The sequence below is a fragment of the Coregonus lavaretus genome (genome assembly GCF_964263955.1).
Source record: "Coregonus lavaretus genome assembly, chromosome: 10".
NCBI classification, from domain to species: domain Eukaryota; kingdom Metazoa; phylum Chordata; class Actinopteri; order Salmoniformes; family Salmonidae; genus Coregonus; species Coregonus lavaretus.
The window spans coordinates 5,153,182-5,178,056 of NC_139997.1; the positions used below are offsets into that span (position 1 = coordinate 5,153,182).

Below are 24,875 nucleotides of genomic sequence, written 5' to 3' on the forward strand. Positions count from 1 at the left end.
GTCTTCATGCAGTTCTTCTTCTTCAACGTCACCAACCCAGATGAGTTCCTGACTGGAGACAAGCCTATCGTCTCTCAGGTCGGCCCTTACACATACAGGTAGGACTACACACCTACAGACACCTAACAGGTAGTTCCTGGCTGGAGACAAGCCTGTCCTCTCAGGTCGAGGTGTAAAAAGTACCCAATTATCATACTTGAGTAAAAGTAAAGATACCTTAATAGAAAATGACTCAAGTAAAAGTGAAAGTCACCCAGTAAAATCTTACTTTTATTCGGTATCTGGTTTTAAATATACTTAAGTATCAAAAGTAAAAGTAAGTCATTTAAAATTCCTTATATTAAAGCTGCAGTATGTAACTTTTTGGGCGACCCGACCAAATTAACATAGAAATGTGTGTTATAGATCTGTAGAAGCGGTAGATCTGCTCTATGGAAGCTATTTCCATGCTTCCCACGCTTAAGTTTAGTTTTTGCATATTTAACTTTGGTTTTGTACACCAGCTTCAAACAGCTGGAACATTTTTGAAATGGCAGAATGATTTCTGCATATTGCACCTGTAAGCAAACCAGACGGCACAATTTTCTTGTTTTTAAAAAAATTGACAGATAGCCAGGGGCACACTCCAACACTCAGACATAATTTACAAACAAAGCATTTGCTTTAAGTGTCTGCCAGATCAAAGGCAGTAGGGATGACCACGTGTTCTCTTGATAAGTGCATGAATCTCACCATTTCCTGTCCTGCTAAGCATTTGAAATGTAACGAGTACTTTTGGGTGTCGGGGAAAATGCATGGAGTAAAAAGTACATTCTTTTTTTTGGGAATGTAGTGAAGTAAAAGTAGTCAAACAGATAAATAGTAAAGTAAAGTACAGATATCCCCCCCAGAAAACGACTTAAGTAGTACTTCAAAGTATTTTGACTTACTTTACACCACTGCCCGTACACATAGTTTTATTCACATAGCAGTTAATACAAACTGATATCCATGTGCGTTTAGAATACAAATAAATGTAAATAATAAATAAATGTAATAAATGAATAAAATAAATATAAGTATATATAATATAAATAAATAAATACATCTTGAAGACTTAAAGTGACTCATTAATAATAATAATAGAGTTATTATTAACTCATTAATTAGAGAACAGAAGTACAGTATGTTATGGGTGACCTCTTGTACATACAGTGCCTTCAGAAAGTATTCACACGTACATACAGACGCCTTCAGAAAGTATTCACACGTACATACAGTGCCTTCAGAAAGTATTCACACGTACATACAGTGCCTTCAGAAAGTATTCACACGTACATACAGTGCCTTCAGAAAGTATTCACACGTACATACAGTGCCTTCAGAAAGTATTCACACGTACATACACTGCCTTCAGAAAGTATTCACACGTACATACAGCGCCTTCAGAAAGTATTCACACGTACATACAGTGCCTTCAGAAAGTATTCACACGTACATACAGTGCCTTCAGAAAGTATTCACACGTACATACAGTGCCTTCAGAAAGTATTCACACGTACATACAGCGCCTTCAGAAAGTATTCACACGTACATACAGTGCCTTCAGAAAGTATTCACACGTACATACAGGGCCTTCAGAAAGTATTCACACGTACATACAGTGCCTTCAGAAAGTATTCACACGTACATACAGTGCCTTCAGAAAGTATTCACACGTACATACAGTGCCTTCAGAAAGTATTCACACGTACATACAGTGCCTTCAGAAAGTATTCACACGTACATACAGTGCCTTCAGAAAGTATTCACACGTACATACAGTGCCTTCAGAAAGTATTCACACGTACATACAGTGCCTTCAGAAAGTATTCACACGTACATACAGTGCCTTCAGAAAGTATTCACACGTACATACAGTGCCTTCAGAAAGTATTCACACGTACATACAGTGCCTTCAGAAAGTATTCACACGTACATACAGTGCCTTCAGAAAGTATTCACACGTACATACAGTGCCTTCAGAAAGTATTCACACGTACATACAGTGCCTTCAGAAAGTATTCACACGTACATACAGTGCCTTCAGAAAGTATTCACACGTACATACAGTGCCTTCAGAAAGTATTCAAACCCCTTTACTTTTTCCACATTTTGTTGTGTTACAGCCTGAGAAAAAAGAGGAAACCAGCACACTGCTCTTGCTAGTATCACTGCTCTTGATAGTATCACTGCTCTTGATAGTATCACTGCTCTTGATAGTATCACTGCTCTTTATTAAGCTTTACGTATCGGCCTCAAGGCCTTCGTCAGAGCTTTTGTGAGAGTTTTTAATTTGCACCCTTATGTAGACATAGCTCCACCCACATCTGTTCAATGCATCGAATGGGGTTGGAGTTGAGGGAAAATAAGCATGTGTTACCAAATATAACAATGTGCATTTCATAAATATTCTAATAAACTGTGTACATAAAACGTATTAAAAACGTCTGTAAAACCACAATGAGGACATCGACCTATCAAGTAAGAAGTATGTTATGTGTGACCTCTTGTACCGTTCTTGTACGTACAGGGCCTTCAAAAAGGACTTTGTCCACATTTTGTTGTGTTACAGCCTGAATTTAAAATGGATTAAATTGAGATTTTGTATCACTGGCCTACACACAATACCCCATAATGTCAAAGTGGAATTATGTTTTTAGAAATGTTTACAAATTCTTTAAAAATTAAAAGCTGAAAAATGAAATTGTACTCTGTGTGCAATAATAGTGTTTAACATTATTTTTGAATGACTACCCTTATCTCTGTATACACACACATACAATTATCTATAAGGTCTCTCAGTCGAGCAGTGAATTTCAAACACAGATTCAACCACAAAGACCAGGGAATAATGGTAGATGGGTTTAAAGAAAAGCAGACATTGAATATCTCTTTGAGCATGGTGAAGTTATTAATTACAATTTGGATGGTGTATCAATACACCCAGTCACTACAAAGATACAGGCGTCCTTCCTAGAGGAAGGAAACCGCTCAGGGATTTCACCATGAGGCCAATGGTGACTTTAAAACAGTTGTTTGTGAAAGGAGAAAACTGAGGATGGATGAACAACATTGTGGTTACTCCACAATACTAACCTAATTTACAGAGTGAAAAAAAAGTAAGCCTGTACAGAATAATTTTTTTACAAAACATGCATCCTGTTTGCAACAAGGCACTAAAGTAAAACTGCAAAAAATGTGGCAAAGAAATTAACTTTATGTCCTGAATACAAAGCGTTATGTTTGGGGCAAATCCAACACAACACATTATTTTAGATTTTTAGTCATTTAGCAGACGCTCTTATCCAGAGCAATTTACAGTTCACCGCATCAAAGGGATGATGGACGGGGCCATGTATCGTCAAATCTTGGGTGAGAACCTCCTTCCCTCAGCCAGGGCATTGAAAATGGGTCGTGGATGGGTATTCCAGCATGACAATGACCCAAAACACACGGCCAAGGCAACAAAGGAGTGGCTCAAGAAGAAGCATATTAAGGTCCTGGAGTGGCCTAGCCAGTCTCCAGACCTTAATCCTATAGAAAATCTGTGGAGGGAGCTGAAGGTTCGAGTTGCCAAACGTCAGCCTCGAAACCTTAATGACTTGGAGAAGATCTGCAAAGAGGAGTGGGACAAAATCCCTCCTGAGATGTGTGCAAACCTGGTGGCCAACTACAAGAAATGTCTGACCTCTGTGATTGCCAACAAGGGTTTTGCCACCAAGTACTAAGTCATGTTTTTGCAGATGGGTCAAATACTTATTTCCCTCATTAAAATGCAAATCAATTTATAACATTTTTGACATCCGTTTTTCAGAATTTTGTTGTTGTTATTCTGTCTCTCACTGTTCAAATAAACCTACCATTAAAATTATAGACTGATCATTTCTTTGTCAGTGGGCAAACGTACAAAATCAGCAGGGAATCAAATACTTTTTTCCCTCACTGTATGTAAATTAGATATTTCTGTATTTCAAACATTTCTACTTTGTCATTATTTCATCCATTTTGAATTCAGCCTGCAGCACAACAAAACATGGAGAAAGTCAAGAGGTATGTATCTGTATCTACAGTGCATTCTGAAAGTATTCAGACCCCTTGACTTTCTCCATGTTTTGCTACGTTACAGCCTTATTCTAAAAATGTATTAAATGGTTTTTTCCCTCATCAATCTACACACAATACCCCATAATGAAAAAGCAAAAACAGACAATGCATGTCTGAACAAAAACCAAGCCATGAGGTCGAAGGAATTGGCCGTAGAGCTCCGAGACAGGATTGTGTCGAGGCACAGATCTGGGGAAGGGTACCAAATGATTTCTGCAGCATTGAAGGTCCCCAAGAACACAGTGGCCTCCATCATTCTTAAATGGAAGAAGTTTGGAACCACCAAGAATCTTCCTAGAGCTGGCCGCCCAGCCAAACTGAGCAATCGGGGGAGAAGGGCCTTGGTCAGGGAGGTGACCATGAACCCGATGGTCACTCTGACATAGCTCCAGAGTTCCTCTGTGGAGATGGGAGAACCTTCCAGAAGGACAACCATCTCTGCAGCACTCCACCAATCAGGCCTTTATGGTAGAGTGGCCAGACGGAAGCCACTCCTCAGTGAAAGGCACATGACCGCCCACTTGGAGTTTGTCAAAAGGCACCTAAAGGACAGACCATGAGAAACAAGATTCTCTTGTCTGATGAAACCAAGATTGAACTCTTTGGCCTGAATGCCAAGCGTCACATCTGGATGAAATGGTGGTGGCAGCATTATGCTGTGGGGATGTTTTTCAGTGACAGGGACTGGGAGACTAGTCAGGATTGAGGGAAAGATGAACGGCGCAAAGTACAGAGAGATCCTTGATGAAAACCTGCTCCAGAGCGCTCAGGACCTCAGACTGGGGTGAAGGTTCACCTTCCAACAGGACAACGACCGTAAGCACACAGCCAAGACAATGCAAGAATGGCTTCGGGACAAGTCCCTGAATGTCCTTGAGTGGCCCAGCCAGAGCCGGGACTTGAACCCGATCATACATCTCTGGAGAGACCTGAAAATAGCTGTGCAGCGACACTCCCCATCCAACCTGACAGAGCTTGAGAGGATCTGCAGAGAAGAATAGGAGAAACTCCCCAAATTCATGTGTGCCAAGCTTGTAGCATCATACCCAAGAAGACTCGAGGCTGTAATCTTTGCTAAAGGTGCTTCAACAACGTACTGAGTAAAGGGTCTGAATACATTTGCAAAAATGTCTACAAACCTGTTTTTGCTTCGTCATTATGGGGTATTGTGTGTAGATTGATGAGGGGGAAAAATCAATGTAATCCTTTTTAGAATAAGGCTGGAGTGTAACAAAATGGGGAAAAGGTCAAGGGGTCTGAATACTTTCCGAAGGAACTGCTGCTCTGTTTTTACATCATTTTAGCAGACGTTCTTATCCAGAGCGACTTACAGGAGCAATTAGGATAAAGTGCCTTGCTCAAGGGCACAGACAGATTTTTCACCTAATCAGCTCGGGGATTCAAACCGGCGACCTTTTGGTTACTGGCCCAATGCTCTTAACCACTGCAATTTACCTATGACCTTCTTTGCCGCACCTGACCACACAACTGGACAGTAGTCCAGGTGAGACAAAACTAGGGCCTGTAGGACCTGTCTGGTTGACAGAGATATCAAGAAAGCAGAGCAACGCCTCATCACGGACCTCTTCCCATTTTAGGAACCATTGACTCTATATGTTTTGACCATGATAGCAACTTGCTCAATAGCCACATTATTCAATAATAGACCCAGATGAGGTTTAGGGTTGAGTGAGTGATTTGTCCAAAAAAGGTATGCTTTTAGTTTTTTTTTTAGATATTTAGCATCAGCCTATTGCTATTTACCCATTCTAAAACTGACTGGAGCTCTATGTTAAGGGTGTCAGTTATTTATTGTACTGTTGCAGCCGGCGTGTATACTGTTGAGTCGTCAAGCGTACATAGACACACAGCTTTTGCCTAGAATTTAATTTAAGGTACTCCAGAGCTTTTTACTATCATTCTTTATATAATTTATCTTTATTCCATATAGTTTCCATATAGTTTCCATATAGTTTCTTCATCTTTTTTGTTTAGTTTAGTTACGTTATTTCTCAATTTACTGTATGTTTGCCAATCTGCTGTGTTGCCAGACTTATTTGCCATTCCCTTAGCCTCGTCCCTCTCAGCCATACCGTTTTTCAGTTCATCATTCTTTATGGGCGTATTCCTTTGAGTAACTGGAAGAAGCAATTTCATAAATGCTTCAAGTGCAGTGTCAGGATGTTCCTCATTACACACATCAGACCAACAAATATTTTTCACATCTTTAACATAGGAATCATTGCAAAACCTCTTGTATGATCTCTCTTACACTATATTAGGCCCAGCCTTTGGAACTTTGGTTTCCCTAGATATGGCTACTATATTATGATCACTACATCCGATGGATGTGGATACAGCTTTAGAGCAGACTTCTGCAGCATTAGTAAAGATGTGATCAATACAAGTGGATGATTTAGTTCCTGTTCTGTTTGTAAATACCCTGGTGGGTTGACTGATAACCTGAACCAAGTTACAGTTTGAAGCTTTTTTCTTGAGAGGACAGCTTGATGAAAACCAGTCAATATTTAATCAATGTTTAAGTAGATCGTCATTTCATCGTCATTGATGAGAGAAGTGGGTTATCACTGTTAATGCACCCAACGAATGCTCTCTAAAAGAAATATCAATGTCCATGGCTAGAGCAAAAAACAGCAGTTTTACAGTTGGCACACTTCCTGTCAGGATAATCTGGCTTCTTGACCTAATTACCTAGTCTGGTTCATTTGATTTGTGATGGAATATGTTGAAATATTTATGCATTATATTGCAAAAAGTGGATGTTGGGTAAGTTTGGCAGTTGCTTTGTCAAGATGTACAGGCCCAAGGAGAATGTGACGTTTGCAGAGACTGACTTCCCCCTTGTCTGCTCTGTTCCAGGGAGTACAGGGCCAAGGAGAATGTGACGTTTGTAGATAATGGGACCAGAGTGGCTGCCTACCAACCCAAGACATTTGTGTTCCTGCCAGAACGCTCTGCAGGTGATCCTGATGTTGACATGATCACAACCATCAATATCCCAGCTGTGGTGAGTAACCGTGCTTTCACAGTGTTTTCGGGTTATGCTGAGTAAGTAGGGTTTTCAGGTTAAACTCCCCCCCCCCCCCCCCCCCTTCTTCTCCCTCAGGCGGTGATGAACAAGGTGAAGGATAGTTTCTGGAAGAGTTCTATGGTATCTATCTGGATGAACTCCCTGAAAGTAGGCATGTTCATGACACGCTCGGTGAACGAGCTGCTGTGGGGCTTCAATGATCCTCTGTTGTCCCGCCTCCACACCCTTAACCCAGAGATCGACGAGTACTTTGGCCTCATGTACAAGGTAGGTGTCCACGAAGTCAATACAAAATGATAAATCTGACCTACTCAGCTCTTCACTAAGTTCTGTAAATAAGTATTTCGGGTACTGTAGCCTGGGAGTCACTGGACTTGAATTGTCTGAAAAGACAGCCAGCACTATAAATAAAATAAATAAAATAATTGGTCATTTAGCAGACGCTCTTATCCAGAGCGACTTACAGGAGCAACTAGGGTTAAGTGCCTTGCTCAAGGGCACATCGACAGATTTTTCACCTAGTGGGCTCGGGGATTAGAACCAGCGACCTTTCGGTTACTGGCACAACGCTCTTAACCACTAAGCTACCTGCCGACCGACCGGCACTCACAAGAAAGTATTACATACACTACCGGTCAAAAGTTTTAGAACACCTACTCATTCCAGGGTTTTTCTTTATTTTTACTATTTTCTACATTGTAGAATAATAGTGAAGACATCAAAACTATGAAATAACACATATAAAATCATGTAGTAACCAAAAAAGTGTTCAACAAATGTTCCGTATTGACTGACCTTCATGTCTTAAAGTAATGATGGACTGTTGTTTCTCTTTGCTTATTTTAGCTGTTCTTGCCATAATATGGACTTGGTCTTTTACCAAATAGGGCTATCTTCTGTATACCCCCCTACCTTGTCACAACACAACTGGTTGGCTCAAACGCATTAAAAAGGAAAGAAATTCCACAAATTAACTTTGAACAAGTCACATCTGTTAATTGAAATGCATTCCATGTGACTACCTCATGAAGCTGGTTGAGAGAATGCCAAGAGTGTGCAAAGCTGTCATCAAGGCAAAGGGTGGCTATTTGAAGAATCTCAAATATAAAATATATTTTGATTTGTTTAACACTTTTTTGGTTACTACATGATTTCATATGTGTTATTTCATAGTTTTGATGTCTTCACTATTATTCTACAATGTAGAAAATAGTAAAAATAAAGAAAAACCCTTGAATGAGTAGGTGTTCTAAAACTTTTGACCGGTAGTGTATGGGGTATGTAATGATGTCACTGTGGCCTCATGTATAAGGTAGGTCACTAGGGAAGCTCAGAGGCGGAGGCTCAGTGGTCAAAGCTGGTTATAATGTCATTATGTCCTTGCCATAGATACAGAACATTACATATTGTCAATGGTCATTGCAACCTGTTTTGTCAGCTGGGGGATGCCACAGCCACCTAAAGACATGTGGGTGATAAAATAATTGTCAGTAGCTGAGTGTAGATGCGGTGTGGAAATCAAGCGCAGGAAACACGGGCGTTCGTGAACAGACTTTAGTAAAATAAAGGCAGCACCAAACAGGCGAACAGCCAACCCAACCGGGAGGCAAAATACCAATTACGCACAAACAACAACGTGCGTAAAGGGACAAAAGCGCACACAGTGCGGACTCTCGAAAACAACAAAACACGAGAGTAAATACGAGAGCAACAGCTAGACAATAACCAATCACACATAACACCTGACCCAACACACGATAACTAAATAGGAAACCAAATCAAACACTAACAAGGGACAGGTGTACAAACAGACAAAACCAAACAAACATGAAACATCGAACGGTGGTAGCTAGTACTCCGGGGACGACGACCGCCGAAGCCTGCCCGAACAAGGAGGAGGAGCAGCCTCGGCCGAAACCGTGACAGTACCCCCCCCTTGACGCGCGGCTCCAGCCGTGCGCCGATCCCGGCCTCGGGGACGACCAGGACGACGCGGAGCAGGGCGCGTAGGATGACCCCGATGGAACTCGGTCAGCAAGGACAGGTCTAATATGTCCCTCCTCGGCACCCAGCACCGCTCCTCCGGGCCGTACCCCTCCCACTCCACGAGATATTGGAGACCCCCCATCCGGCGTCTCGAATCAAGGATGGACCTCACAGTGTACGCCGGAGCCCCCTTGATGTCCAACGGGGGCGGAGGAGTCTCCTCTATCTCATAGTCCTGGAGTGGACCAGCCACCACCGGCCTGAGGAGAGACACATGGAACGAGGGGTTAATATTTCTGTAATCAATAGGCAGTTCTAACCTGTAACACACCTCGTTCAACCTCCTCAGGACTTTGAATGGCCCCACAAACCGCCGACCCAGCTTCCGGCAGGGCAGGCGGAGGGGCAGGTTTCTGGTCGAGAGCCAGACTCGATCTCCAGGTGCGTATACAGGCCCCTCACTACGGTGGAGATCGGCGCTCGTCTTATGCCGACGGATGGCCCGCTGCAGATGAACGTGGGCAGCGTTCCATGTCTCCTCCGAGCGCCGCACCCACTCATCCACCGCAGGGGCCTCGATCTGGCTCTCGTGCCAAGGTGCCAGAACCGGCTGGTACCCTAACACACACTGGAAAGGGGTTAGTTGGGTGGAGGAGTGGCGGAGAGAGTTCTGTGCCATCTCGGCCCACGGAACGTATCTCGCCCACTCCTCCGGCCGGCCCTGGCAATAAGACCTCAGAAACCTTCCCACATCCTGGTTGACACGTTCAACCTGCCCATTACTCTCCGGGTGGTAACCCGAGGTAAGGCTCACTGAAACCCCCAACCGTTCCATAAAGACTCTGGAGGTGAACTGGGGGCCTCGATCAGACACTATATCCTCGGGTACCCCGTAATGCCGGAAGACATGGGTAAACAGAGCCTCAGCGGTCTGTAGGGCAGTAGGGAGACCCGGCATGGGAAGGAGACGACAGGCCTTCGAGAACCGATCCACAACGACCAGGATGGTAGTATTCCCCTGTGAGGGGGGAAGGTCTGTAACAAAGTCCACCGAGAGGTGGGACCAGGGTCGTTGTGGAACGGGCAGGGGTTGTAGCTTACCCCTGGGCAAATGTCTGGGCGCCTTACACTGTGCACACACCGAACAGGAGGAGACATAAACCCTCACATCCCTGGCTAACGTTGGCCACCAGTACTTAGTGCTAAGGCAGTGAACTGTCCGGCCGATACCTGGATGTCCAGAGGAGGGGGACGTATGAGCCCAATAAATGAGGCGATCGCGTACCTCGAGCGGAACGTACGTCCGACCCACTGGACACTGTGGAGGACTTGGGTCGGTGCGTAACGCCCGCTCGATCTCTGCATCGACCTCCCATACCACCGGTGCCACCAGACAAGATTTTGGTAGTATGGGAGTGGGCTCAACGGACCTCTCCTCCGTGTCATACCGCCGAGACAGGGCATCTGCCTTCCCGTTCTGGGACCCAGGGATGTAAGTGATTTTAAACACAAACCGGGCTAGAAACATAGTCCAGCGGGCCTGGCGAGGATTCAGTCTCCTAGCTGCCCGGATGTACTCCAGGTTACGGTGGTCCGTCAAAATGAGGAAAGGGTGTTGAGCCCCCTCAAGCCAATGCCTCCACACCTTTAGGGCCTGTACCACGGCTAACAGCTCCATGTCCCCTACGTCATAATTCCGCTCCGCCGGACTGAGCTTCTTAGAATAAAAAGCACAGGGGCGGAGCTTAGGTGGTGTGCCAGACCGTTGTGAGAGGATGGCCCCAATACCGGCCTCGGACGCGTCTACCTCTACCTGGAATGGTAAAGCGGGATCCGGATGCGCCAACACCGGCGCCGAGGTAAACAGGTCCTTCAGTCTCCCAAAAGCCCTGTCCGCCTCAGCTGACCACCGCAAGCGCACCGGACCCCCCTTCAACAGAGACGTTATGGGAGCTGCCACCTGTCCAAAACCCCGGATAAACCTCCGGTAATAATTCGCAAAACCCAAGAACTGTTGCACCTCTTTCACAGTGGTTGGGGTTTGCCAATTACGCACAGCTGACACCCGGTCAACCTCCATCTTCACCCCTGACGCAGACAACTGATAACCCAAAAAGGAGACCGACTTCTGAAAGAACAGACATTTCTCTGCCTTGACATATAGGTCATGCTCCAACAGTCTCCCCAACACTCGGCGCACCAGGGCTACATGCTCAGCTCGGGTAGAACTGTACACCAGAATATCGTCTATGTACACGACTACTCCCTGCCCCTGCATGTCCCGGAAAATCTCATCTACAAAGGATTGGAAGACTGAGGGAGCATTCATTAACCCATATGGCATGACGAGATACTCGTAATGACCGGAGGTCGTGCTAAATGCTGTCTTCCATTCATCGCCCTCTCTAATGCGCACCAAGTTATATCCGCTCCTGAGATCCAATTTTGTGAAGAACTGAGCACCGTGTAATGACTCCGTCATAGTCGCAATCAGAGGAAGTGGATAACTGTACTTCACCGTAATCTGATTGAGACCGCGGTAATCAATACACAGGCGCAAACCTCCATCTTTTTTCTTCACAAAAAAGAAGCTTGAGGAAGCGGGTGAAGTGGAGGCCCGTATGTATCCCTTTCTCAGAGACTCAGCGATGTAAGTTTCCTTCGCCTTCCTCTCCTCTTGAGACAAGGGATACACATGGCTCCGCGGGAGTGCTGCTCCTAACTGGAGATCTATCGCACAATCCCCCTGTCTATGAGGCGGCAGCTGCGCCGCCCTGGTCTTACTAAACACCAGTGTCAAATCCTCATACTCGGGGGGAATATGCAGTGCGGGCATTTGATTTGGACTCTCCACCGAGGTCACCCCTATGGAAACACCCAGACATAGCCCCTCACACTGAACAGACCACCCTTTAAGAGCTTTCTCTCGCCACGAAATAGTAGGATCATGGGTAATCAACCAGGGAAGTCCCAGCACCACCGGATACGCAGGAGAGTCAATCAGATAGAGCTGAATCGTCTCCTCATGACCCCCCTGCGTCTTCATCCTAAGGGGCGCTGTGACCCCCCTAATTAACCCAGATCCTAACGGACGGCTATCTAGGGCATGTACAGGGAAAGGCTTATCAATGGGAAGGAGAGGAATCCCTAACTCTACACAGAACTGGCGATCTACAAAATTCCCAGCTGCGCCTGAATCTACTAGCGCCTTATGCTGGGAACGAGGTGCAACCTGTGGAAAACAAACAGGCAAGGTTATGTGAACGACAGAAAGCTCTGGGTAAGTAGGGCGCCTACTCACCTGGGAGGACTCCCCAATGCGTGGCCTGCCTTCACCTCCACCGGGGGACCTTCCCCAACACCTAGCCGCGGTGTGCCCTCCACGGGCACAGTTGGTGCAGGGAACGGCCCCCCTCGGGTTCCTACTCCTCCGTTCTCTAGCGCCAGCACCTCCGAGCTCCATAGGGCTCGGCTCGGAGGTGCCGGAAGGTGGAATGGGCAACCCCCACCCGGGACGTCCACGGGTGGCGAGCAGGGTGTCCAGCCGAATGGCCATGTCGACCAGTTGGTCAAACGACAACGTGGTATCCCTGCACGCCAACTCTCTCTGGACGTCCTCCCGGAGGCTGCAGCGGAAGTGGTCTATGAGGGCCCGCTCATTCCACCCTGCATCTGCCGCTAGAGTCCGGAACTCCAAAGCAAAATCCTGTGCGCTCCTCATCCCCTGTCGGAGGTAGAATAGACGCTCCCCCGCCGCCTTCCCTTCTGGTGGATGGTCAAACACGGCACGGAAGCGGCGGGAGAACTCCGCGTAGGTAATAGTAGCGGCGTCTATTCTCCTCCATTCGGCGTTGGCCCACTCCAACGCCTTGCCGGTGAGACAGGAGATGAGGGCGGAGACGCTCTCGTGTCCCGAGGGCGCCGGGTGTACGGTGGCGAGGTAGAGCTCCACTTGCAGCAGGAACCCTTGACACCCGGCAGCGGAGCCGTCGTACGCCCTCGGGAGCGAGAGCCGAATCCCGCTGGGTTCCGGAAGGGGGACAGGAGGACTGACCGATGGGGATGGTCCGGTAGGTGGGGGCGTGGGTACCCCGCTGCTTTCCCATCGGTGGAGAGTGTTCATCACCCGATCCAGGGCGTGACCGATCTGGTTGATCCTGTCCTCCTGCCCACGCAGACGGTCCTCCATGATGTCCGTTGGCGCGGTTGCTCCTGCTGATTCCATGGGTGATGTGTGATTCTGTCAGTAGCTGAGTGTAGATGCGGTGTGGAAATCAAGCGCAGGAAACACGGGTGTTCGTGAACAGACTTTAGTAAAATAAAGGCAGCACCAAACAGGCGAACAGCCAACCCAACCGGGAGGCAAAATACCAATTACGCACAAACAACAACGTGCGTAAAGGGACAAAAGCGCACACAGTGCGGACTCTCGAAAACAACAAAACACGAGAGTAAATACGAGAGCAACAGCTAGACAATAACCAATCACACATAACACCTGACCCAACACACGATAACTAAATAGGAAACCAAATCAAACACTAACAAGGGACAGGTGTACAAACAGACAAAACCAAACAAACATGAAACATCGAACGGTGGTAGCTAGTACTCCGGGGACGACGACCGCCGAAGCCTGCCCGAACAAGGAGGAGGAGCAGCCTCGGCCGAAACCGTGACAATAATAATGTAATTTTTCCAACAATTGTTTACAGACAGATTATTTCATTTTTAATTCCCTGTATCACAATTCCAGTGGGTCAGAAGTTTACATACACTAAGTTGACTGTACCTTTAAACAGCTTGGAAAATTCCAGAAAATGATGTCATGGCTTTAGAAGCTTCTGATAGGCTAATTGACATCATTTGAGTCAATTGGAGGTGTACCTGTGGATGTATTTCAAGGCCTACCTTCAAACGCAGTGCCTCTTTGCTTGACATCATGGGAAAATCTAAAGAAATCAGCCAAGACCTCAGAAAAATAATTGTAGACCTCCACAAGTCTGGTTCATCGTTGGGAGCAATTTCCAAACGCCTGAAGGTACCACGTTCGTCTGTACAAACAATAGTACGCAAGTATAAACACCATGGGACCACGCAGCTGTCATACCGCTCAGGAAGGAGACGTGTTCTGTCTCCTAGAGATTAACATACTTTGGTGCGAAAAGTGCAAATCAATCCCAGAACAACAGCAAAGGACCTTGTGAAGATGCTGAAGGAAACAGGTACAAAAGTATCTATATCCACAGTAAAACGAGTCCTATATCGACATAAGCTGAAAGGCTGCTCAGCAAGGAAGAAGCCACTGCTCCAAAACCGCCATAAAAAAGCCAGACTACGGTTTGCAACTGCATATGGGGACAAAGATCGGAATGTTTAGAGAAATGTCCTCTGGTCTGATGAAACAAAAATATAACTGTTTGGCCATAATGACCATTGTTATGTTTGGAGGAAAAAGGGGGTCGCTTGCAAGCCGAAGAACACCATCCCAACCGTGAAGCACGGGGGTGGCAGCATCATGCTGTGGGGGTGCTTTGCTGCAGGACGGACTGGTGCACTTCACACAATAAATGGCATCATGAGGAAGGAAAATTATGTGGATATATTGAAGCAACATCTCAAGACATCAGTCAGGAAGTTAAAGCTTGGTCGCAAATGGGTCTTCCAAATGGACAATGACCCCAAGCATACTTCCAAAGTTGTGGCAAAATGGCTTAAGGACATCAAAGTCAAGGTATTGGAGTGGCCATCACAAAGCCCTGACCTCAATCCTATAGAAAATGTGTGGGCAGAACTGAAAAAGCATGTGCGAGCAAGGAGGCCTACAAACCTGACTCAGTTACACCAGCTCTGTCAGGAGGAATGGGCCAAAATTCACCCAACTTATTGTGGGCAGCTTGTGGACGGCTACCCGAAACGTTTGACCCAAGTCAAACAATTTAAGGGCAATGCTACCAAATACTAATTGAGTGTAATGTAAACTTCTGACCCACTGGGAACGTGATGAAAGAAATAAAAGCTTAAATAAATCCTTCTCTCTACTATTATTCTGACATTTCACATTCTTAAAATAAAGTGGTGATCCTAACTGACCTAAGACAGTGAATGTTTACTAGGATTAAATGTCAGGAATTGTGAAAAACAGAGTTTAAATGTATTTGGCCAAGGTGTATGTAAACTTCAGACTTCAACTGTATAAACACTCAAAATAGGTCAGGAGTCAGACAGGGAGCCGAAGAAGGAACAAGAATGAGTTATTTAGGCTGTATTATTATTTATATTATTTCAAGGCTAAAGCCTACAAAGAAATACATTGTGAAACATTAGCGAGTGCAACACAATAGGCTGGTAGGGACATAAAGGGCTCAGACTTCAACTGTAAAAACGTTCAAATTATTTTCATTTTTTTCCCCCCACTCTGCAGAAAAATGGAAGCAATGATGGTGAATTTGTTTATCATACCGGGGAAGCAGACTTCATGGACTACGGCAGGGTAGCCACATTTAAAGGAGAAAGGTACTGAAACATATTGGCCCGTGATGACACACATGTTTTTTTGTGTTGTAACTTAGATAATAGACAACGTGACACTCACTCACGGATCATTCTTCCAAAAAAAAAAGTGCTGGATCCTCATTAGTAAATTTCCTCATATGAAAGTGACTCCAAAAGATGCTGCCTGCTACAGCACATACTGGAGTCATCTCCTCCGAACACACCCTAGATTTACATTTTTTATTTGATGATGAGAAACCCCGTCATTGAGTAACTCTTTGGTGTAAAAGACTGGAACAGAACAGTCCACTGGTTTCCTAAGACATTCTTCACACTGCCAGACAGTAACAGAGGACAGGGGCTGCGTCCCCAAACGGCACCCTATTCCCTATGTAGTGCACTACTTTTAACCAGAGCCCCTATTGACCAGAGCCCCCCTATGTAGTGCTCTATATAGGAAATAGGGTACCATTTAGGATGCGCACCAGGAGTCTGCAGCACCAGAGAGAGAGAGAGAGAGACTCCCCAGAGGCCCCTAGCCTAGCCAGAACACAGAGCTGTGTGCTTGCCACATCCTGGTATTTGGCCTTGTTAGAAAATACTAAATGAGAACTTCTATTTAGCTAACTTCTCACGTCCTGCTAGACTGTGATACACTCAGTATGTCACAGGCAGCACCCTTTCCTTCCCCCTTTGATTAGATAAAGCACAAAACCTTGTATTAACATTATTTAAGTCATATGAGCCTAAACAATCAAGCGTTTGGGCTAGATGGTGCTTTTGTATTTTTATAAGGTATTGTAAAATATAGTAATTTAATTGAGTTACATTTAGAACTAAATCTCGTGTTTCAGTAAACTGAGCCTGTGGACGTCTGAGCAGAGTAACATGATCAACGGTACCGACGGCAGCGCCTTCCACCCCCTGCTGTCCAAGACCGAGAGACTGTACATCTTCAGTCCTGACTTGTGCAGGTAGGCTACAGCACAGGGAAAAAAAAAACCGGAGTACAGGTGAAACAGTCATGTCAAAAGGTCACTAAAACACACCACTTTAAACAGGGATTCCATTTCAATGCAAGTCAATTCAGGAAGTATAGCTTTTACATAAGGAAATGGATTTGAACCCCGCAACCCTGCTAAATAATATCAAAGGGTATTGGGAATGTCCACTGCACACGGTCTCCTTGTGGTAGAAGGATCCCACAAGAACGTTGTCTCTCAGTCTCTCACCAATGTTCCTCATTGAGCAATGGCCTGATAGAGCTCTCCTCATGGTTGACTTTTCAGCTGGTTGGGATGTGAGTGCTGATGAGGTAGTGGGACATTACATTTACATTTACGTCATTTAGCAGACGCTCTTATCCAGAGCGACTTACAAATTGGTGCATTCACCTTATAGCCAGTGGGATAACCACTTTACAATGTTTTTTTTCTTCGTTTTTTTTGGGGGGGGTGGGGTGGTGTCCAAGAAGGAACGGGTCTTCACCACTGACCTGTTCAGGAGCAGTACAGAGGGCAGATCATGTCAGAACAGAACAGAACCCTTACTAAACGGTAGGATTTGGGCCAGTTCCAATTCCTCATTTAATAAAAGCAATGAAAGCTTGTACTTACTTCATTAATTGAAATGGAATTGTCCCCAAACAACCTTGCTAAACAGTAGATCAAAGGCCACTGAAAACAAATGCACCACTTTAAGTTTACTGTTCAGTACAGTTTCACTGTGTTAAAAGGATCTCACTAGAACAGCAATGTTTCATATTGAGCAATGGCCTGTTTTCTCTTGACCTTTCACATGGTTATGATGTGCGTGCTGATGAGGTAGTGGGTTATTCTGGGCCCTACAACCTCGCCTCAGCAGAAGGGGAAGGAAATATTTTATTAGTGTCAGGGGTATAATATGTCCACATGGCAGGGATCTTGTGAGATGGTTATCATCATAACCTCCTGATAACTTACACATATGAACACAGACTATATGCAAGTGACCTCCCTATGGCCCTCGTCCAACTAAACTTTACCTCCCTATGGCTCTCGTCCAGCTAAACTTTACCTCCCTATGGCCCTCGTCCAGCTAAACTTTACCTCCCTATGGCCCTCGTCCAGCTAAACTTTACCTCCCTATGGCCCTCGTCCAGCTAAACTTTACCTCCCTATGGCTCTCGTCCAACTAGCTTTATTCTCTATGGCTCTCGTCCAACTAATCTTTACCTCCCTATGGCTCTCGTCCAGCTAAACTTTACCTCCCTATGGCTCTCGTCCAACTAGCTTTATTCTCTATGGCCCTCGTCCAGCTAAACTTTACCTCCCTATGGCTCTCGTCCAACTAGCTTTATTCTCTATGGCCCTCGTCCAGCTAAACTTTACCTCCCTATGGCCCTCGTCCAACTAAACTTTACCTCCCTATGGCCCTCGTCCAGCTAAACTTTACCTCCCTATGGCCCTCGTCCAACTAAGCTTTACCTCCCTATGGCCCTCGTCCAACTAAACTTTACCTCCCTATGGCCCTCGTCCAGCTAAACTTTACCTCCCTATGGCCCTCGTCCAGCTAAACTTTACCTCCCTATGGCTCTCGTCCAGCTAAACTTTACCTCCCTATGGCTCTCGTCCAACTAAACTTTACCTCCCTATGGCTCTCGTCCAGCTAAACTTTACCTCCCTATGGCCCTCGTCCAGCTAAACTTTACCTCCCTATGGCCCTCGTCCAGCTAAACTTTACCTCCCTATGGCTCTCGTCCAGCTAAACTTTACCTCCCTATGGCTCTCGTCCAACTAGCTTTATTCTCTATGGCCCTCGTCCAGCTAAACTTTACCTCCCTATGGCTCTCGTCCAACTAGCTTTATTCTCTATGGCCCTCGTCCAGCTAAACTTTACCTCCCTATGGCTCTCGTCCAACTAGCTTTATTCTCTATGGCCCTGCTCCAGCTAGCTTTACCTCCCTATGGCCCTGCTCCAGCTAGCTTTAAATACTGTAATCTTTATTTTCAAAATACTTTTCTATACCATTTTTTTTATAGAGGTTCACATTTTGTGGCTCCCCTTTCACCCTGCATTGTTATCAGAAGTCTGATAGCACTATGGTGTGATAAAAGCGTCTGCAAAATGAACTAAATATAAATGTATATGTAAACTGAACAATTGCAAAGCATGCTGAGTATTATTCTAATGAACTCCGCACCGAAACAATACCCAGTGTTCTTTGCAGTTCATTTCTCATGTTCCTTTTCACACCTACATTTTGGTCATTTAGCAGACATTCATATCCAGAGTGACTTGCTCAACTAAGTTAGTTAAACAACAACATCTCACAGTCATAGCAAGTAAAACGTTTTTGTAACTGTTACTGAGATTGTTGTTGGTGTTCGGGCCAGGCTACTTGCAAATGTATTTTGTAGTTTATTTTGATACATTGATCTTTATGGTATTTTGTATCTGTATTTTGTAATTGTATTTTGTAATTGTTGCCCATCCTTGCGTTTATTTTGACACGCCCATCAAACCCCTTTGTGTCTCTATTTGACTTTTCACCTAAATATATGGGACTCTCCCCTTGTTGTTGATTGGTGGAGTGTGTGGGTGGGGGGCGGTCTATTTTAGCTGGGAACCTTGACCTAAAAAACTGGGACTAGTCGACTACTACAAACTTCCTCCCCCCTTTGTTGAGGGTGGGCGGAAAGAATCTGCTGGATTGGCATGTGCATCTGCCGTTTTCATCAGGAGCACAGTTTGAACTCGTCAAGCCTCCAATGAATGTTTGGAAAACCCTTTCACCTTCTTAGTCACATGAGTAGCAGCGACCGAACGACTGGTCATCTGTGTTATTGTGGCTAAAGGGGACATCCCACCTTCCACTGACTACGTCCCAAATGGCATCCTATTTCCAGTGGCTCCCAGCCCACTTCCTGTTATTTGTATCATATTTATAATAGGAAGTTGTTGTTCCAGTCATTAGTCATGTCCAACAAACTTTATACACACATTGTTTATACACACATTGTTTTGAGTATTAGAGAAGAGCTGATGCGCGTCGGCAGAAAGACCTTTGCCAAAGATCCAAGGGGCAAGTCAACCGGAGGTGTTAGTTTTGGGGGTCAATTCCTTTTGCAATTTCACTTAACTTCCAAAGTTTATGCACTATGTTCCACATCAGGGAAATGTTAATCTCATGAAAAAAAAGGTGTAAACACATGTAAATAGAGTTAAATTCGCTAGCTAGTGCATTTGAGATTGTGGGATTAGGGGATTCTGGGTTGTGAGATTAGGGGATTCTGGGTTGTTAGATTAGGGGAACGACATAATGATCAACTAGAGGTACCAGCAGGGTTTGGGTCAGTTCCATTCGGAATTGTCAGCGGGTGCTGTAGGTGGGTGTGGTGCAGGAATCAGGCGCAGGACGCAGAAACTTAGTCCAAAAGACTTTAGTGAACAAACACTTAGAACACGAGCCAAAGAGCCCGGAGGCGAGAAAATACGCACACAGGCGTAAAACAAAATGCGCACTAACATGTGCGAGAACCCTCCCAAACAGAGGAGGAAAACAACGAAGCACAGACAACCAACAGTGGCGCAATCACACACAACACATGACAAACACAACGAGAACTTATAGGACAAATAATGAACGCTAAACGATAACAGGTGTACAACATCAAGACGAAACCAAACGAACATCGAAACATACAACGGTGGCAGCTAGTACTCCGGAGACGACGACCGCCGAAGCCTGCCCGAGCAAGGAAGAGAGGCAGCCTCGGCCGAAACCGTGACAGGAATTTCAGTTTCCTTCCTGAATTGAAATGGAAAGTAGTAGGAACTGTATAAAGTATGAAATATGAATCTAAAAACGGTAACATTTCTCAGTTCTTTGTAACCTCATGGTTTGGTTGTTTGTTTGGTTGGTTGGTGGATTATTTGATTTATTTATTGTTTGTTGTGATCCTCAGGTCCATCTTCATGGAGTTTGAGAAGGATGTGTGGGTGAAGGGGCTCCCAGCGTATCGTTTCACCCCTCCTCGTGATGTCCTGGCCAGCAAGGAGGAGAACCCAGCCAACGAAGGATTCTGTGTCTCCCCCAAAGAGTGCCTGGGTACCGGCTTGCTCAAAGTCAGCGTATGCCGAAAAGGTAGGTGCACCTCTACCTCCACCTCCACCTCCACCTCCACCTCCACCTCCACCTCCACCTCCACCTATCTGTCTATCTCTACCTCCTCTCCTCTCCACCTCTCTACCTCCTCCTCTCCACCTCTCTACCTCCTCCTCTCCACTCCTCCTCCTCTCCTCTCCACTCCTCCACCTCTCCTCTCCACCTCTCTACCTCCTCCTCTCCACTCCTCCTCCTCTCCTCTCCACTCCTCCTCCTCTCCTCTCTACCTCTCTACCTCCTCCTCTCCACTCCTCCTCCTCTCCTCTCCACTCCTCCTCCTCTCCTCTCTACCTCTCTACCTCCTCCTCTCCACTCCTCCTCCTCTCCTCTCCTCTCCACTCCACTCCTCCTCTCCTCTCCACTCCTCCACCTCTCCTCCTCCTCTCCTCTCCACTCCTCCTCCTCTCCTCTCCACCTCTCTACCTCCTCCTCTCCTCTCCTCTCCACTCCTCCACCTCTCCTCCTCCTCTCCTCTCCACTCCTCCTCTCCTCTCCTCTCCACTCCTCCACCTCTCCTCCTCCTCTCCTCTCCACTCCTCCTCCTCTCCTCTCCACCTCTCTACCTCCTCCTCTCCACTCCTCCTCTCCTCTCCTCTCCACTCCTCCACCTCTCCTCCTCCTCTCCTCTCCACTCCTCCTCTCCTCTCCTCTCCACTCCTCTCCCACTCCTCCTCCTCTCCTCTCCACCTCTCTACCTCCTCCTCTCCTCTCCTCTCCACTCCTCCACCTCTCCTCCTCCTCTCCTCTCCACTCCTCCTCTCCTCTCCTCTCCACTCCTCCACCTCTCCTCCTCCTCTCCTCTCCACTCCTCCTCCTCTCCTCTCCACCTCTCTACCTCCTCCTCTCCACTCCTCCTCTCCTCTCCTCTCCACTCCTCCACCTCTCCTCCTCCTCTCCTCTCCACTCCTCCTCTCCTCTCCTCTCCACTCCTCTCCACTCCTCCTCCTCTCCTCTCCACTCCTCCTCCTCTCCTCTCCACCTCTCTACCTCCTCCTCTCCACTCCTCCTCCTCTCCTCTCCACTCCTCCTCCTCCCCTCTCTACTCCTCCACCTCTCCTCTCCACTCCTCCACCTCTCCTCTCCACCTCTCTACCTCCTCCTCTCCTCTCCTCTCCACTTCTCCCCTTCTCCTCTCCTCTCCTCTCCACTTCTCCACCTCTCCTCTCCACTTCTCCACCTCTCCTCTCCACTTTTCCTCCTATCCACTTCTCTACCTCTTCTCTCCACTTCTCCACCATTCCTCTCCACTTCTCCACCTCATCTCTCCTCTCCACTTCTCCACCTCTCCTCTCCACTTCTCCACCTCTCCTCTCCTCTCCACTTCTCCACCTCTCCTCTCCAATTCTCCACCTCTCCTCTCCACTTCTCCACCTCTCCTCTCAACTTCTCCACTTCTCTACCTCTCCTCTCCACTTTTCCACCTCTCCTCTCCACTTCTCCTCCTCTCTGCACTTCTCCACCTCTCCTCTCAACTTCTCCACTTCTCTACCTCTCCTCTCCACTTTTCCACCTCTCCTCTCCACTTCTCCTCCTCTCTGCACTTCTCCACCTCTCCTCTCTGCACTTCTCCACCTCTCCTCTCCACTTCTCCACCTCTCCTCTCCACTTCTCCACCTCTCCTCTCCACTTCTCTTCCTCTCCTCTCCACTTCTCCACCTCTCCTCTCCACTTCTCCTCCTCTCCTCTCCACTTCTCCACATCTCCTCTCACTTCTCCACCTCTCCTCTTCTCTCCACTTCTCCACCTCTCCTCTCCACTTCTCCACCTCTCCTCACCACTTCTCCTCCTCTCCTCTCCACTTCTCCACCTATCCTCTCCACTTCTCCTCCTCTATGCACTTCTCCACCTCTCCTCTCCACTTCTCCTCCTCTCCTCTCCACTTCTCCTCCTCTCCTCTCTACTTCTCCACCTTTTCTCTCCACTTCTCCACCTCTCCTCTCCACCTCTCCTCTCCTCTCCACTTCTCCACCTCTCCTCTCCACTTCTCCTCCTCTCCTCTCCACCTCTCCTCTCCTCTCCACTTCTCCACCTCTCCTCTCCACTTCTCCACCTCTCCTCTCCACTTCTCCTCCTCTCCTCTCCACTTCTCCACCTCTCCTCTCCTCTCCACTTCTCCAACTCTCCTCTCCACTTCTCCACCTCTCCTCTCCACTTCTCCTCCTCTCCTCTCCACCTCTCCTCTCCACCTCTCCTCTCCACTTCTCCACCTCTCCTCTCCACTTCTTCTCCTCTCCTCTCCACTTCTCCTCCTCTCCTCTCTACTTCTCCTCCTCTCCTCTCCACCTCTCCTCTCCTCTCCACTTCTCCTCCTCTCCTCCTCTCCTCTCCTCTCCTCCTCTCCTCTCCACTTCTCCTCCTCTCCTCTCCACTTCTCCTCTCCTCTCCACTTCTCCACCTCTCCTCTCCTCTCCACCTCTCTGCATTTCAGCCAGGTGTAATAGGAACTATTCATTTAACTTCAGGTCAGTTCAGGAGACAAATTGAAATATAATAAATATATTGATTGGTTTAATATTTCATACGTATAAAAATGATGTAACGTTACAATCTCACTCATATCTCCCCAATGTCCTTTGTTGTCCTCCCAAACCCCAGAATACACACACACACACAGACACACACCAACACACACAGAAACACACAGACACACACACACAAATACATACACCCATGTGATTCAGCTCCCCCCTGACTCAACCCCCCCAGAATCATCTGACCAGGCCTGGCCCACTAACTGAGTAGGCGGGTTGCCGGGCGGGAAGGCGATAAGCCCTGTCACCTGACTGTGGTCTGGGAATGAGCAGGAGAAGTTAGTCCTCCTAATCTTCTAGGGCGCACTACTTTTGACCAGAGCCCAAATGGCACCCTATTCCCTACATAGTGCACTACTTTTGACCAGGGCCCATAGTAGTGCACTGGATAGGGAATAGGGTGCCCTCCTGTCCCTGGTTGTGTCCCAGTTAGAGTCTCCCTGGTGATTTACGACCAGTCATTTACTGAAACGCATTAGTGGGTTGCCAAGCCAAGGTTGCCAAGGTTGCCATACCTAAGGAAACAAACACTCACTCACACACACACTCACTCACTCATTCACTCACTCACTCACTCACTCACACACTCACACACTCACTCACACACTCACTCACACACTCACTCACTCACTCACTCGTCCACGTTTAAGAGAGGAAACCCTTTAATTGATCCGTGTGTGGATAGGCGTCGTTCACCATCAGGCCTGGGTTCAAATGCTATTTGAAATAATTCAAAATACTTTATCTGGGCTTGATTGAGTTTGCCTGGCTTAAAGGGATACTTCAGATTTTATCTTTTATGAACTCACGGATACCATTTTTATGTCTCTGCATCCAGCATGAAGGAAGTTAGAGGTAGTTTCGCGAGCCAATGCTAACTAGCATTAGCGCAATAAGTGGAAGTATATTGTATTTGCTAGCAACTTCCTTCAAACTGCACACAGAGACATAAAAAGGGTATTCACAAGTTCATCTGACTCCGGGGAAGTACATAATGGCCCCCCGAAGTATCTCTTTAATGGGACCAATAGAATAGTCGCAATTGCCGATCAGGCAGGCTAGAGCAAACGGTCAAGTATTTGAAAGCTTTCAAATAGTATTTGAACCCTGTCTGTCCACCATAATAAACCTGTGAGCGTTCCCCTACTTCTGTTTAGTTCATATGCTGATCACGAGGCAAGGACAGGGGAAGTGAGGGGGGGGGGCGGCGTAGGTATTTGACCTTGTCTGTGTCCCAAATGACACCCTATTCCCTAAGTAGAGCACTACTCCACTTCCCATAGGGCTCTGGTCAAAAGTAGTGCACTATATAGGGAATAGGGTACCATTTGCGACGCACCTTGAGTTATGAAGTTGTGTGTGTTAGCATGCTAACGCCCCTCTCCGTCAGGTGACTGTTGTCACAGCTTACTGTTGCCAAACACTGGAGTAAAAAAAACATCACCTCTGTTCTACTTCCCCCACACGTATTGTAACGGAAACAGAATCCCCTGGACTCTCCAGCTCAGACACCAGGGATGTCTCCAAATGGCGCCCCTGA

At 46.6% G+C, this 24,875-nt stretch overlaps 1 protein-coding gene across 1 annotated transcript; it reads left to right on the forward strand.

Annotated features, from left to right (window-relative positions):
* Nucleotides 1-6: 6 nt before the first annotated feature.
* On the forward strand, nt 7-24,875 carry LOC311135799 (lysosome membrane protein 2-like; the record flags this gene model as incomplete). Its single annotated transcript, XM_084169840.1, has 7 exons — nt 7-98; nt 7,006-7,153; nt 7,253-7,444; nt 15,588-15,679; nt 16,513-16,632; nt 20,605-20,783; nt 24,820-24,875. 7 exons carry the CDS (start codon nt 7-9, stop codon nt 24,873-24,875), a joined length of 879 nt encoding a protein of 292 aa, XP_084025966.1.